Source organism: Mesoplodon densirostris, chromosome 6 (genome assembly GCF_025265405.1).
Source record: "Mesoplodon densirostris isolate mMesDen1 chromosome 6, mMesDen1 primary haplotype, whole genome shotgun sequence".
Taxonomy (NCBI): Eukaryota; Metazoa; Chordata; class Mammalia; order Artiodactyla; family Ziphiidae; genus Mesoplodon; species Mesoplodon densirostris.
This window is the reverse complement of record NC_082666.1, coordinates 12,149,214-12,164,050: the sequence shown is the minus strand read 5'-3', so window position 1 is coordinate 12,164,050 and position 14,837 is coordinate 12,149,214. Positions and strand designations below refer to the sequence as shown.

General features: G+C 53.6%; 1 protein-coding gene across 4 annotated transcripts in view; it reads left to right on the top strand.

Moving 5' to 3' along the window:
• Window positions 1–2,923, top strand: part of RABGAP1 (RAB GTPase activating protein 1) — a 151,507-nt gene extending 148,584 nt beyond the window's left edge. For all 4 annotated transcript variants that reach the window (XM_060100658.1, XM_060100657.1, XM_060100660.1 and 1 more), the window contains 2 exons: window positions 1,172–1,369; window positions 2,748–2,923. In XM_060100658.1, coding sequence (XP_059956641.1) covers window positions 1,172–1,369; window positions 2,748–2,870 — 321 coding nt within the window. In that variant the 3' untranslated portion in view covers window positions 2,871–2,923. The remainder of the gene's footprint in view (window positions 1–1,171; window positions 1,370–2,747) is intronic.
• Window positions 2,924–14,837: the final 11,914 nt, after the last annotated feature.

The window sequence follows — 14,837 nt, the reverse complement described above, 5'->3', positions numbered from 1 at the left end:
CAGAGGCCCGGTCACTCCCCACATTGTTCTGTAGCAGGGGGACACTCCCCTTCTGAGCTCAATTCCTCTTGCTGTAATGGGCCAAGATACAATGAGAACCTGAGTTTTTAACGTTTGCTTGCCAATTTGAGGGTTTTTGTAACTTGGTGCTTTCTTTCTTTATTATTAGAATACTTGTCAGATTTTACTGAGATGAGTAATTTACTGAAAGATACTTTACTAACATGTTTACAACTCAGTGGACAGAAACGGGGGGGAGTCCACGGCCATGTCTGCACAAACCAGCATTTTACCTGGAGCAAGATGATACCTGGCCTCCATCTAAGTAACCAGCAGTACCTATTTTTTAAACAAAATTTGTTTTCTGATGCTAAAACTAATAATAATGTTCATTGCAGAAAATTTGGAAAATAAGAGTAAAGGAGGAAAAAAAACCCTTATAATCTTATTACCCACAGACAACATCATCATTAACACGTTGGAGTGTATTCTTTCAGTCTTTATTCTAACATACAGAATTTCATTCACTCTAAGGCATTTTTTTCACATTTACATCTGAAATTGGGACATATTTTATAACTACTGGCTTTTTGTGGTTTAATTGGCAGAATATTTTCTTAGAGGAAAACGAAATGATGTTTCTTTCTTACAGTCATTGCCATCTTATTTTCATGAAATGTGGTATATCCTTGTAACTATACTTTAACGACATTTTTGTGTCCTAGTTTACCCAGCGCTTAAACATTTTTACCATGTTACGAAAAATTCCTCAAAAACTTCTGAGGCTGTGTACTTCCTTGTATAAATATAGCACATCCTATTTAATTTTTCCCAGTAGCTGGATAGTTTATCTCCCTGCCCCTTTTTTGGGTCTCTAATTCTGCAGTGAAATTCCTTGTATGTAAATCTGTATCTAGTCACTGCTTTTTCATTTTTTAGCCAAGGTTCCTAGAAGTGAGATGACTGGGTCAAGACATAAGAATATTTGTGTTGCTTTTGGTGTATCACACCAGGTGACTTTTCCAGTAGGTCACCTGCCAGTTTACAGAGAGAACAGAGTTTTTCAGAAGCTGTAATGCTCAGCGGAGAAGCCATCTCTTGGCTCCCCAGAAAGGAGATGCTCACACCTTCATGTCTTCTTTGTCTCTTCACATCTGACATTCAATTTCAGCAAAACGTGGATGACTGTGAGCGCTGCCGGGAATTTTTCAACAAAGAAGGGCGCATAAAGGGCATCAGCTCAGCTAAGGAAGTTTTGGATGAGGACACAGATGAGGAGAAGGAAACACTCAAGAACCAGCTGAGAGAGATGGAACTGGAACTGGCACAAACCAAGCTGCAGCTGGTGGAAGCCGAGTGTAAGATCCAGGTAACAGCTGCCTCTTCGCCCCCGGCCAGCCCTCTGACCCTGGTGCGGCGGGACCCAGACCTGCACGGGGGCAGGATTTCGCTGGTGTGGGCTAGAAACCCCAGAAATGATCTTTATGGTTTGGGGTTTTTTCCCCTTTTAAACTTCTACCATAATCCTCATGGGAAGAAGCCCATTACTTGCTATTTACTAGTGGATGTTTAATTAGCATTTAGCCTGTCCTAACGATTGGACTTTCTCATATGAGAATTATCCATCAAACCTGGAATCTTTCTGGTGGAGCAGAGAATGCATGATTTGGAATCACAGCTGCACCACCAGACTCTTTGACCTTGGGTTAGTTAGTAACCTCCTTTCACTTCAGGTTCCTCATCTGCCAGTGGAGGTGATGAGGGGTCACTCTGATAGTTTGCTTTGAGGACTGAAAAAGATAATGCACAGGAGGGCTCAGCACGATATCTGAGGGCTTCACAAATACCGGCTTTTATGCCCCCGCTCCCGTCACTTACCCAGCTCTGTGACTTTGGACGTATTACCTAATGTATCTGGGCCTCCTTTCCTTATGGAGAAACTGGGGCTTGTTTTGTTCATCTTTATACTGCATGGCTAGTTCCCTCAGCCCCGATGCTGAGCACAAGGTAGGCACCAGGCACAGTTTGCAGAAGGAATCAAGTTCAGGACTAAAGCATAAGCCCTGGTCTCCGTATCACACACGGTACCTGGGCGTCTGCTCCGCCCAGGCCCGGTTCTCGCTGTTGGGGCTGCACGGCTAGCACGTGGCCTCCGTGACCGTCCAGGGCGGCGAGGAGAGGCCTCACCCAGGACAGTATCTGGGCTGTAGTCCGAGAGTGAAAAGAGGTTGCCGCTGGAGAAAAGACAGAACAGTGAGCCTTCCTGGTGGAGGGCATGGCCTGTCCAGCAGCCCAGAGGGAGGAGAGGGCCTGCCTGGAAGGGCCTTCAGGAAGTAGGGGTGGAAGTGGGTGCTGAGCTGGAAGAGTCTCGGCCCAGATTGTGAAGCATCTCGGATGTCTTGCTAGGGGGTCTAGGCTTGAAAGGCTCTTGCCGGAAATTAATGATGCACTCTTAGGTAGAACATTTGGTCTGTCTCCTGGTATGCAGTGGGTGGACGGAGAGGGAGACACTCAGGTAGGAGGCCGTTTTAATAAATCGACGAGGCAAGAAATGAGGAGGTCTTAACTAGGAAATCTCCCAGAGCTTTAGGCACTCCAGATCTTTCTATGCCAGTTTGAGAACTGGGGGAATTTCCAGAGGCCTCTCAAGAGGAAATAGACTGAATTCTTGGCTCGGCTCGGCTCTGGGGAGGCAGTGTCATTAGCACTGGAGACCAGCATCCTCACGTACGTCGTTCCTCTTCCAGGACCTGGAGCACCATTTAGGCCTCGCCCTCAACGAGGTTCAGGCGGCCAAGAAGACGTGGTTTAACCGAACACTGAGCTCCATAAAGACGGCAACCGGGGTTCAAGGGAAAGAGACTTGCTGAGAGCGGCTGCTGCCTCCAGACCCTTCAGAAAACATGACACCTTTTGTTGCCTTCTTTGGCCAGATGTGTGATTCTGTGACATGTCCCAGGACCAGAATGTACCTAAGTCAGATCCATAGAAGCATGTGGGTAGGTTGTTGGACCAGAGCTCATGAAGCAGGCAGCCCGTGCGGTAAGGCCCTCCTCACTCCTGATACTAACAGGCCTGCCAGCTGGCCTGCCACCCTGGACGTTCCAGAAAGTCACTCCTCCGTGTGACCCCCGGGCCTCTTCCCGGTTAGGTCAGCTCCTCACCCAGCCCAGCGGCTGAGTGACATTATCAGAGTCTGGGGATCCTTCAGGCCTTTGGTTTTTTTCTAAACCTTTAATCTTTTTTTTAAAAATACACATATTATTATATATTGGGGGAGGTGGGGCAGGGGATCGGTAGCTCAAATAATTATCTGCTCCAGTGCCAGCAGAGGGTCCTCCAGGTAGACATGGAGAAGCACTTTGTTTTAAATAGGAGGGTTTCATGGTTGTAGGTGAAGCCACCTAGTTTTGTTAAACTAACTCTACGATGCACAGGTTTTTGGTTTGGCATTATTCACATGTTTCTGATCAATTCTATGCAACTCTCATAGTTCCTGTTGTTTTTAGTGTTAGCTGCCAAATGACTCCGCAGTGCTGGGGTGGGTGACTTGACCGACTGTCGAGACTGGATTAATCATAACGTGGACGAATCTTATTTTGCTTAATGTGTCGTGTGTGTGTGTATATATAAATATCTTTTCCCAACGCACCCAACTGACAGTGTTTAAATCCCAGACTAGGACTGATCTGCACAACTTAATTATGTGGTTATTTTGGGCACTTAATTTCACTCAAGGTTTGTCGGGTTCTGCTCTCCACCCTGCTGTCGCGAGAGCTGTGAAGAGCCCTCACTTCAAGGTTCTAGTGTTTTTGCACAACAGCTTGTACAAGTGAGAAAGACTCTGAGGTGTGTGCGTGTATGTGTGTGTGTAAATGTGAGGATGTGCAGGACACACATGCCAAGAGGCCCCCGTCATGCTGGCCTGTGTCCCTGCCTGCCTGGGCCCTCCCTGGAGTGAGGCTGGGTGCAAACCTCGCTGTTCAGATGGGCTGCAAGTTCTTGCTTCAGAACTATGGAATAGAGGTTTTAGCACCTTTTTTTAAACAAAATAACTTTAGACTTTTAATTTATATAGTGATATGCTGACAGGCTGTCTCGCAGATGACTTTGTCGTCTTCTCTGCGTGCAGTGTGGAGGTCGCTGGTTACAAGAGGCACTGGTTTGTACATAAAGACACCTGGGTTGTTTTGTATCTCTTTTCCTGTTGGCTGTATTAACGCTTGCTGAGGTCATCTGTGATCAGGGAGGTAACAAGCGGCAACCCCTGACCCCCAAACCATCCCCTCCACCGCTTTCTGTGTCTTTCTTGTTCAGTTACCAAAACAGCTGTAAGCCCATCTAAAACTAGGTGCGTGGACATTGTGCTAGGGTAGTTTCAGTGTGTCAACTTTATGAATTGAAATATAAACCAGTAAAATTGTATTACTATTTCTTTTGTTGGCTTTATTTTAACGGCATATTCATTAAATATTTTGGTACAAACAGCATTGCTTTGTAACAACCAGTTTTATCCTGATGTGCTCTTGCCTCCCTCCCACGGGCAGTCAGAGGAGACCACCCTCTGGGCTGACAAATAGGTGTACGTGAGCATTGGGCAGCGCCTCCCCGTACATCCATTCAGACACTTAACGAGCAGCTAATGTGCTCCAGGCCCGTGGGGTGAGAGAAGACACAGGCTTTGTCGCCTGGGAGGCCTGTGCCTTCATCGTGAGCATTGCCTGTCTTGGAGAAATGAAGTGAGACATGACCTGTGTATTTCGGGGTTAGGGAAGTCTTACAGGAGGTAAGGGTATGGTAAGACCTTGAAAGACAAAAGCATCTCACCAGGCAGAGATGGGAGGGGGAATTGCAGGCCCAAAATGTGAATGTGCAGGGGAAATAGCTGAAGAGCAGAAAGGCAGTCCGAGTACCCGAGGTCCAGTTATGCTCTGCTGGAACTTTCAGGGGAAGTGGTGGCATGGCCAGCAGGTACCTCTTTCCGAAAGCTCCTTTCTCTTCCCTGCTGGTCTTCCCGCACCGCAGCACCGTAGGGACGAGGCTCCCAGACCCTCGGCCGTCCTTTACCACCTCGCCCCCTTCTCTGCAGCAGGAAGAAGAGCAGTTGATTCCCCAACCCGACGGGCCCCTCCTTGCTTGACCTGCCCTCCAGGAACCCCTACACCCAGCCTTTGGATGGAAGTGGGCTGAGATGCAGGCCATGAAGAAGGGAAGGTGGTGAGTGAGCCCCGCCCCGTCTTCCCTCCGCTGAACTGAGGCAGGGCAGGTGCCTGGCAAGGGGCCCGGCCGTGAGAGACGCTCTGCAGAGGCCAGGACAGGGACTCCGGAGCACAGTTGGGATCCCTTTGCCGCTCACAGACGAGAAGGCATATTTCTGGGATCCACATTCCTGGCCAAAAAGGGCCAGAGTCCAGACGGGCCAGCCTGCTCCAGGCTTTTCCAGTCCCCAGGGTCCCAGTGTTCCGGAGTGTAGGGACTCTGCAGAAATCCTCATCCCAGCAGCTGTGCCCTGCCAGGAGAAAGGCGCCCACAGCCAGTCAGCCTTGGCACACGGGCCTCAAGTGACTCCGGGACATCCGGAGAGAACGAGCAAGCTCCGCCTCGGGTGAGGGCGGGACTGGACGAAGGCTCATGGGCTTGGTGACTGGGAATCTGCTGGTGCTCAGGAAGGAAGGAGAGCAGAGGTGGGTGGGGTGCAGCGGAGGGCCCAGACCCAAGTGGCTTGAGGGGGCGGGGTGGGGGAAGCAGAAGCAGGTGAGTGGAGATTTCAAGAAGCCTGCTCAGCCTGTCACGTATTTCTACGTGACAGGCTGAGTAGACCATCTAGCAGGCCCTGTTGAACCTGAGCGGATCTGCAGGGGCTGGTTATGATCTCTCAGGGGGAAGGAGGCAGCTCAGAATGAAAGGCAAGAGGCATCTGCCGCCCTGTCTGTTCTGAACCCCAAGTCCCAGGGGCAGGAGTGCGCCACGAGAGGAGTGAAGGAAAGAAAACTCCATGGGAGCTAAAACTTAGTCCAGAACACCACTCTCAGCTCCGAACTGACCCAGCAGTGGTGAAAACCAAGACATCTCTGCAGGGGGAGTAGGTAGGTGACAGGAGAGTCATTTGGCCTCTCAGAGCCTGTTTCTTCATCTGGCTGATGGGTGTTTAAAAGGCTGGCTGTAGTGCTTCACTTGCTCAGAGGGATGCCTGACTCTGACTCTGGGATGCAGATCTCCTCCTAAGCTTCATTTGGGGGCTGATGAGACAAGGGAGCTCAGAACGGCTGAGGTGCTCTCGCTCCCAGAACAAGAGGACCGAGCACTCCGCTTCCCTGCCCTTCCCCCACTTTTATAGGTGGAGAAATCGGGCCCACAGAGCGGTTCCTGGCCCAGACCACACGGCTAGGATGTTAATCCCCATCTCTAACTAACTTCCAGTGGCCAGCAGGGCAGCTGCTTTAAGATGACCACGTGGGCAGTAGGTAGGTGTAAACTCACAGCACTTCACTACAAGCAGCGTACCTGGACCAAAAACCGAGTTCAAGGCCAGGCCGTGACCTTGGATGCTCACGTCACGTGGATAGGTCACTTCACCCTCCCAAGTTCTGTGTGTGCCGTGGCTTTGGTGCCCATCTCGGTCTCACACGGGTTGCTGAGCTACTGTTTAGCTCCTGACCCTTCCCCTGTGTTCTCCCCCCAGTTGTCGCAACACCCCTGTGAGTTAAGTGACGTTATCCCCAGATTTGAAAGTGAAGGTGAAAGGCCCGTGATGACGAGATCTGGGATGTCAATGCTTTGTACCAGGTACCACCACCTCCACCTTCTCTTCCGGGGCCCCAAAGCAAGGAAAACAATGCTCGTCCCTCCACACCCCGTTTTCAACTCATCTGGCTGTTCCCTGTGCCAGTCATGGGCCAGAGGGTGGGAGTGGGGCCCCTGGGAGGAAGCAGCAGTGGGCCGGGCTGGCCAGCTCTTCCTTCCATCAGTGCGCTGTGGTTGTAAAGCCCAGGGGACGGCGTGCAGGGTGAAGGCGGCCCTGAGTTACAACACACCCAGTGCCTTCGTCCATACCTGGAGGGTATGGAGCGACAGGCCGGCCTGGCTCCCTCCAAGACCCCCTGCCTGGGCCGCCTTTGTCCTTCTTCCTGGGGTGGGCAGAGACCTTACTGTATAGTCTTGGAGTTACTGGGGTAGGAAGAGCTTTTGGCTTTGTTTTCAAATTGCTGCTGCCATTTAGAAGTCCTGCTCCCTCGGGCAAATCCCTTTATCTTTGAGCCTTAGTGTCCCGATGTGTAATACCTGCCAACTCTGGGGACGGGGGTCAGGATCAAGAGGGAGGCAGGTGTGTGAGGGGCACCCGGTGAACGCTGAGCTGAGGCGGCGGCGCTCACACCACTCGCTGCACCGGGGGCCCAGGTCAAAGGTTCAGGTTGAGTAAACATTTGGCACCATTAGCAGAGGCGGTGTTTCCAGGACCGCAAACAGCGATAGGAACGAGGCCTGGCCCTCTGCACGAAGGGAAGATCCTTCCACATGTGCTGAGCTGGAGAGGGCCAGGAAAGTGGTTGTGCACTTGACCCTTCATCAGTCAAAGCCAGAGTCGGTCCGTCCTGCACAGAACAGTGCAGCCCATTGCTGTTGAAGACAGAAGCTTTTATTTTTATTCATCCAAATGGGGAAAATGCAACAGGTCAGGGCATTACAGACAAGCTGCAGCAGCCAGACAAGAGGGTCAGTCTACGGCAGAGTCCAGCACAGTCAGTCAGTGCGCAGGAGCCGCAGTGTGGGCGCTGCCTGTGGGAGTCGGGGTGCAGAGTCCCTTTGGGTGAAGGCCAGGCGTCTCTGTCCACACGTGCAGGCTGCTGCTTCAGCCACGCCGCAGGTTGAAAGTTGGGAGTCCTACGTGTAATCGCTGCCCCAGAGAGGGAGGACAATCCAGGGTGGTCGCATTCTCCAATGTTTTTTTTAACATAATACACAACATGAAGTTATTGCCAGGGACTCTGCACTGTAATTATACTATGTACACTTACTTGTGTATTCAGAAAAAACACAGTAAATAGATACAGATAGGTATTTTAAATAGATTTCTTAAAAACTACCTTGGCCATCACCAGACCAGAGAGAGAGCAAGCTGTATATATAGCCAGGAGTCCGATGTCACGTGTGTAACTGTGCAGTAAACCGGGCAAGGTGTTCTACCCACTACACGCAGCCTTCTCCTTGCCTCCTGAATCCCCCATCCTGGGGCCAAGGAAGGGCTACGACTGAGCAGGGCCCCTTCCTCCTTTGTGAGGGAGGCCCCTCCTTGAACAGCTCAGGCCTTCAGGTCTAGACCGGCTGCCTCCTGTCTCCTTCCCAGACAGTGAGTTGTGCTCGGAATGGGTGAGAGTCTCAGAGGCCGCTCTCCGGGAATCCTACGCGGCAGGGAGACCCGGGTGCCTGCGCTGTGGGGCTTAACAGGCAGAGCCGGGCCCCAGGCCAGCCCCTTCCCTGGCCCTCCTGCCTTACTGTCCCTGGAAGTGCCCTGGCCCTGATTAGGGCTCCCTCAGGAGACCTGCCTCTTCCTGAAGGTGTGACTGGGCCCCAGCCAGCCACTTAGACCCGAGGTTCAGCACCACAGGCCAGACGGTCCCTAGTCAGAGGCCTGAGTTCACAGATAGTTTGGGGAAAAGAGGATCCACACTGCTAAGAGCTGAAGTAAATGAAGTCTGCCCAAGGCAGGTGGCTCATGACTCATGAGAAGACATCAAGAGGGACAGAAGCAGAGGAGGAGTCCCACCTTGACCAAGCATCCCCTTGGCCGCCTCAAGCGCCTGGGAAAGGAAGTCCGTATGGAGGTTGGCGACAGCTCACAAGACACGCAGAGCCGCCCTTGATTCCCGGGAGATGCGGAAAGTAAGGCCCCTGGTCAGGAGCCTTGAGGATGCCTGTTATCTGAGAAGCCACCACAGTAAGTGAACGAGGGGACAAGTGGTACTCAGTGTCCCCTCTGCAAAGTAGGGGTGCAGTGTGAACCCCACCTGACCGCACAGGGCTGGCCTGAGCAGGAGACACCGCCATGGTCAGGGAAAGGGACGCATCAAACACCAGCACTGCCGGCCTGGCAGGTGAGAGAAGAGGTATTTCAGGAACCTGACTAAACCCCACACCGTGCCTCGTGTGGGCCATCATCACGACCTGGGCATCAGGGCCGCAGCCGAGGGAGCCAGTGGGGGGAGAGTCAAGGAGGCTCACAGAGCGGCACGGACACGTCAAGGAAAGGAAAGGAAAGGAGCGCCAGCTTAACCGCAGCTTAAGCCCGAGGGCGTCTGTGAGGGGAGGAGGAGCTCCCGCCGGTGGAAGGCAGCGGGGAAGAGGCTGGAGGTGCAGCTTTCTTGATTGGGAACTACAAGTGGAGAAGACAGACAGTTTTCTTAGCTATCTAAACTCCTATCCTTATCCATGGTTCATCTTCATGAACAAAAATTTTAAAAAGTCTTCCCAGAACAGCAGAAATATTTAGGTTAGAATCAAAAAAACTTTCAGACCATCATCTGTTTCCCCAAGCAGGAAAATGAGACAGATGGCATCTAGCTTATGGCCGTGGGCCAGGATGGGGCAGGGGCCAGGCTCCAGCTCCACGAGGGTCTAGGGTGCCCCAGACACAAGCCTCCCTGTGAGGCCAGAGCCGCAGCGCAGGCTGAGCTGCCCGATGAAAGACCACGGCTGGAGGCACATCCGGCTGGGCCAGGCTTGCCTCTGTCTTTGCCGTTCCAGGACCCCAGAAACACCTCTGGAAGACCCAGGCCGTGCCCCTTAGAGATGGGCAGTTACGTGCCCGCTGCCATGCTGAGAGCACTGCCTCCCGGAGCCTGAGGAGCCCCAAGGCAGCAGCCCGCGTGCCCTGGAGCTGTGGCTTCTCTGCGACTCTTCCTTCCACAACCCTCACCCGACCTCGGCGATGACAAGCCGTGCCCTCACTCAGAGCAGGCAGCAGCAGTGCCCTCAGGCAGCACACCACCCACCTGCCTGAGGCCCTGCCCACGTCTGTCCAACGGCTCAGGGCAGCACCAAAGCCCTCACCTGCTGGCTCAGTCCCCAGAGGAGCCACAGCCACACGAAACCGGTCCACGGTGCGGTGCTGCCAGAGCCGTGCGGGGAGGACCCGCCCTGGGGTCAGCGCCGCCAGCCACACCCCCGCCGCGGGGCCTCGGGCAAGCGCCTTCCCTCCTCTGAGCCGCGCGTGATCCTCACCCACTCCTATGGGCCCGTGCGGGTTTCAAGGAAACAGCATCTGCGCAGGCCTCTTCGTGGGCTCGTGAAGCCAGCGCCCCTCCAGGCTTCTGTCCACGTCAAGGGAGAACGCTGGCAGCTCGCGCCCCTGGAACCTCACCTCACGGTGCTCAGTCAACAGCAGTTCCCTTCACCTGCCTAGAAACATCTCTGAGGGAAGATACTGTGGAGAGTAGAAAGCACTATATAGAGTCTTTTCCTTGCCCCAACTACGCAGAGCACCTTGGGGCCGGCGCCGTGTCCGATCTGCAGTCTCCCCCAGCCCGACGTCAGTCCTGGCCTAGAGCGTCAGGATGCACCTGAGCAGCACCTGCTCCGGCCTGTGCATCTTGCCTCGGTTTACAGGTACTATAGCTCCGTAAGGCTTTCGTGCCAGGTTAACTCCATTCTGAAGTGAGGGGAAGCCCATCCCTAGCATTTTTCACCCTCAAACACCAAGGCCCCGATCCAGAATTAGACATGAGACAGGGCGTTGCATTTGTCTTGCCATTTAAGCTATCTGGATAGTGAGGGAGAAGAAGCCCGAAGACGGCAGACCTTGTCAAGCTCTGCCATGTCAAAAACTGTGCCACTCACTGGCCCCCTGGAGCCGGCGGCCAGAAAAGCTACCCAACTCAGGGGGTCTCTCCTTCCCACTCGGGTACCAGTAACCAGACTCTGGGCAAAAGAGTCCACGCTAAACTGAAAGACACTACTAGTAACCACAAACGTGGTCTTCCCCAACCAGAGGATCTTTCCAAAGTGCATCTGTGATCACTTCACCTTCCTGAGCACAGCCTCCCACTGGCCCCCCAGCACCTCTATTCACAGGCTGGGCCCCAGCCGTCCTCCTCTCCGGAGCTGCCTCCTTCCCTCCTCAGGCTCTCCGGGTTCACCCTCGGCCTTCTCTCCCTGAGCCCCGTTCTGTATTTCACTCTGCAGCACCCGCTCCCCCGAAAGGGCCCACCTCTCACTCAAAATCTGAGGTCCTTCTGGGCAAGAGCTGCACACCTAACAGATGAGCAGGAAGCCTTCGTGGGAAGATAGATGGGCCCAGGCAGCAGACGGGAGGAAGCTTCCAGTCATGATTAAGCCAGAGGGTGAGTAACCGCCACAGTCCAAGGCAGGGATGGGCAAAGTGTGGCCCGCAGCCACGCCTGTCTGTCTACACTCTGCCTCTGGCTGCGCGGGTGCTGCTGAAACGGCAGAGCTGAGGAGCTGTGACAGAGCAAATGGGCCACAAGCCTGAAAGAGTTTCTCCCTGGACCTTTCCAGAAAGTTGGTCAACACCAGGCCCGAGGCAGCGTTCCCATCGATTTCCACACTGTGAACAGGCAAAAAGGTGATTTTTCTGTGGCCCACTGGGCTAAACAAACAAGGCCACTCGTAGTTAGAGACACCTGGTCACCTCAAAGGCCGATGCAATCAGGGTCTCAGTGAAGCCTAACCTTTCAGAGCTCTGACCTAAAGGCTCAAAACCACCACCGCCTTTTTAGCCCCGTCCCCAACAGAAGTACAGAAACACAGAAGTGCAGAAACCACCCCGACCCCTCCTCGGGTCTCCCTGCCCACCTGTGCAGAACGAGCCAGAGGTGGCAGGAGAGACACAGAACTGAGGCCCGAAGCAAATGCTCTAGTCATCTTACAATTGCGTCTTTTTCCCTTCCCTGTAGTACTCCGTGGAGCAAGTGTGTACCTTCCCCCGGCTAAAGACCCTGCTCTACAAATGCTGAGCTCTACAAATGCTGAATCCAATGAACTCCAGCCCTTGCCCAGGTAAAGAAGCCAAAACGTTACTTTTTTAAAAAGCAGAAGCCTCTGTACCAGCGAACATCCACTATCTGCCACTCCCTTTGACTGGCAAACTCAGCAGAGCAGAAACGCAGGGAAAGGGTAAGATTCTGACTGACCAGCCCATAAACCTCTCTGTCCTTTGCCAAAGGAGACGCTTCCCAGAGAGCACAAGAAGGGGGCTCAGAGCCCCTGCACCCACGAGAAAGTCAGGCCCACCGAATCCCCGCTTCCTGGCCCATGGAGATGGCCCTTGCTACACTGCAACGCCTCTCCCCACCACCACCCCCCTTTCCTGTCTTGGTCCCAGGCACCTACTGAACAGCGGCCCCCAGTTCCCTGGCTGCACGTGGGGTTCCTGTGGTTCCCTGGCCCCATAACCTCCTGCTGGGCCCAGGCAAGGAGCCTGGACTATGAAGAGATGCCATTCCTGCCTCTGACGCCCTCAGCCAGCCTCCTTCATCCTTCATCCGGGCATCTGCAACAGCCTCTGACTCCTTCCTTTGGTCCTTCCCCATCCAGCTGTCCAAACCGATCCTCCAGAATTCTCTCACCGTTCTGGAAGATGGTAAGCACTGCAGGGCACGGCACCCAAGGCCTTTCACGAAGTGGCCCCAAACTACACGTGCCGTCTGCTACTTCACCCTCCTAACCATCCCACTTCCCAGGTTCCCATTAACAAGCACCTCCATGCCGTCCTGAGAAGCCGTGCCCTTCTGCGCACACCAGGCGCCCCTCCTTGAGACCTCCCAGCCAGCTGGATGCCGGGCTCTGCGGAAGCCGTGGCCACATCTGCTGGAGCCCCTCTCACTCTCTAAGTCGCGCAGCTCTTAAGTCTCTTCACAGGCCTGGCTCCGCTCCTGGACTGAGTGGGAGCCCTTCTCCCAAGCACAGAAGATGGCTCTTGTTCAGTTCAAGGCCCCGCGCAGTCCCCTCCCCCTTCCTGGGCTCCTTCTTGGTCAGGGGTCTCACCTTCTAAGCTGAAAATCCTGACGTTTTCCTCCAGTGCTCCTCCCCCAGCACAGCCTGGTTAGTAGTAGGAGGTGACAGTGAATGTTTCCAATAAATCCATGTGCCCAGGAGGGGAGAAGCGGTCTTGACAGTGTCACCAACCACATCAGCATTCTGTGCAAACTGACACCCCATGGAAGACCTTCCTCTGCAGTATCCAAACAGTGGCCTGTTCTTCCTGCCTAAGCACTCCTGGTAACATGGGGCCCACTTCTCACCACACCTCATGAGAGGCACACTTTAGCTCAAACTGCCCAGCTGGCTTTACCGTAATATCTTTCCCCTTCTGGAACCACATACGACAAGTAAATACAACCCTTTAAAACAGCTGATGGAAAGGTCCGTGATCTCTCCAGGTCTGTCCTTCAGCAGCCTCAACCCATCCCATCTTGCGGTGCTTTCAGCTTTCCTGAGTTCCTCAGGTGCCACCTTCCAGGTGATGTGGAAGGAGTGATCCCCTCCAGGATGATGGCCGCCGTACCCCCCATAATGCAGCCTCCAAGGGCCTGCAGGACGTCAGAGCTGAGCATCTTCTGAGACTGTCTACATCGTGGAAGGGCCCAGTGAGACCCTGGCACCAGCACTCTGGGAAGGCGACTGTGAGGGCGACCCCTTTGGTAGCAGCACACAGGGAAGGCCTAGCCAGAAACGTGACAGCTGACAACCAAAACGCGGATGGAGCTCAGTGGAAAAGCACACTCCCAACAGCACATCCCTTCCCTCCATACAACGCCTATTACAGGGTTCAGTTACAGCACAAAAAAGACGGTCTGTGGAAACAGACCCAACTGTGCAGCTGGCAAAGAAAACAACAACAAACAGGCCACCTGGCCCAAGGCTGGCCAGTCAGTACCCTTGCCCAGGAGCCAGGTTAGCCGTAGAAGAATGAGCCCGAAGTCTGGTTTCTTTTTTTCACGGGGGGAGGGGGGTCAGGGAGAGAGAGGTGGCTTTCTGCGTGTTTTGTCTCAAACCACACAGGACACATCCCAGAAGTCTGGAAGAAAGGTAAGTAGAACGAATGCCTCGTAAAGAGGAGAGGAAACTTGCCAAACAGTTTTAGAAAACAGGATAGGCGGCAGCCTAGACTGTCAACACCAACCACCAGTGGTGAGCACAGCACCAGCAGGATGGGTGGGCTCAGCCACTAACTAGCTGTGTAATTTTGGGCAAGTCATCTTGTCTAAGCCTCTATTTCCTCATCTGTAAAAGGAGGAAATTTCTAGATCCCACAGTTGTGGTGGAGCTCAAATCTCATCCCTAAGAAAGGGCTTCTGTTAACTCTAAAAACAGGAGAAATGCCATTTCTTCTGTGTGATGAAAAACTCACTTACCAGGAGCCACAGTGTTTCACCACAAATAAGCTGGTGGTTTGCAGAGGCCTCTTGGCTTCAATTTTCTTGTCTGTGCAGTGGGAACCACCACCCCTGCGCTGCAGCTTCTCTGAGTGGGACCGTCAGGGCAGGGAACACAGTCACGGCCCGGAGAGAGCTCTGCTGGCACACTACACACGCAGCTGCCATTCCCTCCGCAAGCCGCGGCTCAAGAACTACAACCTGGGTTTACAAGAGGTTCCTTCTTCCTGTTCCGCTCCAGGATTATGGCAGGTGGCTCAGAAAAACGGCAACTGCCAAGGCTGGTGGTGAATTGGGGTTAGGGAAGAATATCTTTCCCTGAAGAGGATTCTGCATCCACCTCCACGCCCACCTAACCCTAAGCAGAGACCCAGCCAGCACTAACCTGCCGAGGAGCTGGTGAGGGGACCACAGCCTTCCGTGAGGCCAAGTCCAGGGGACACTCCT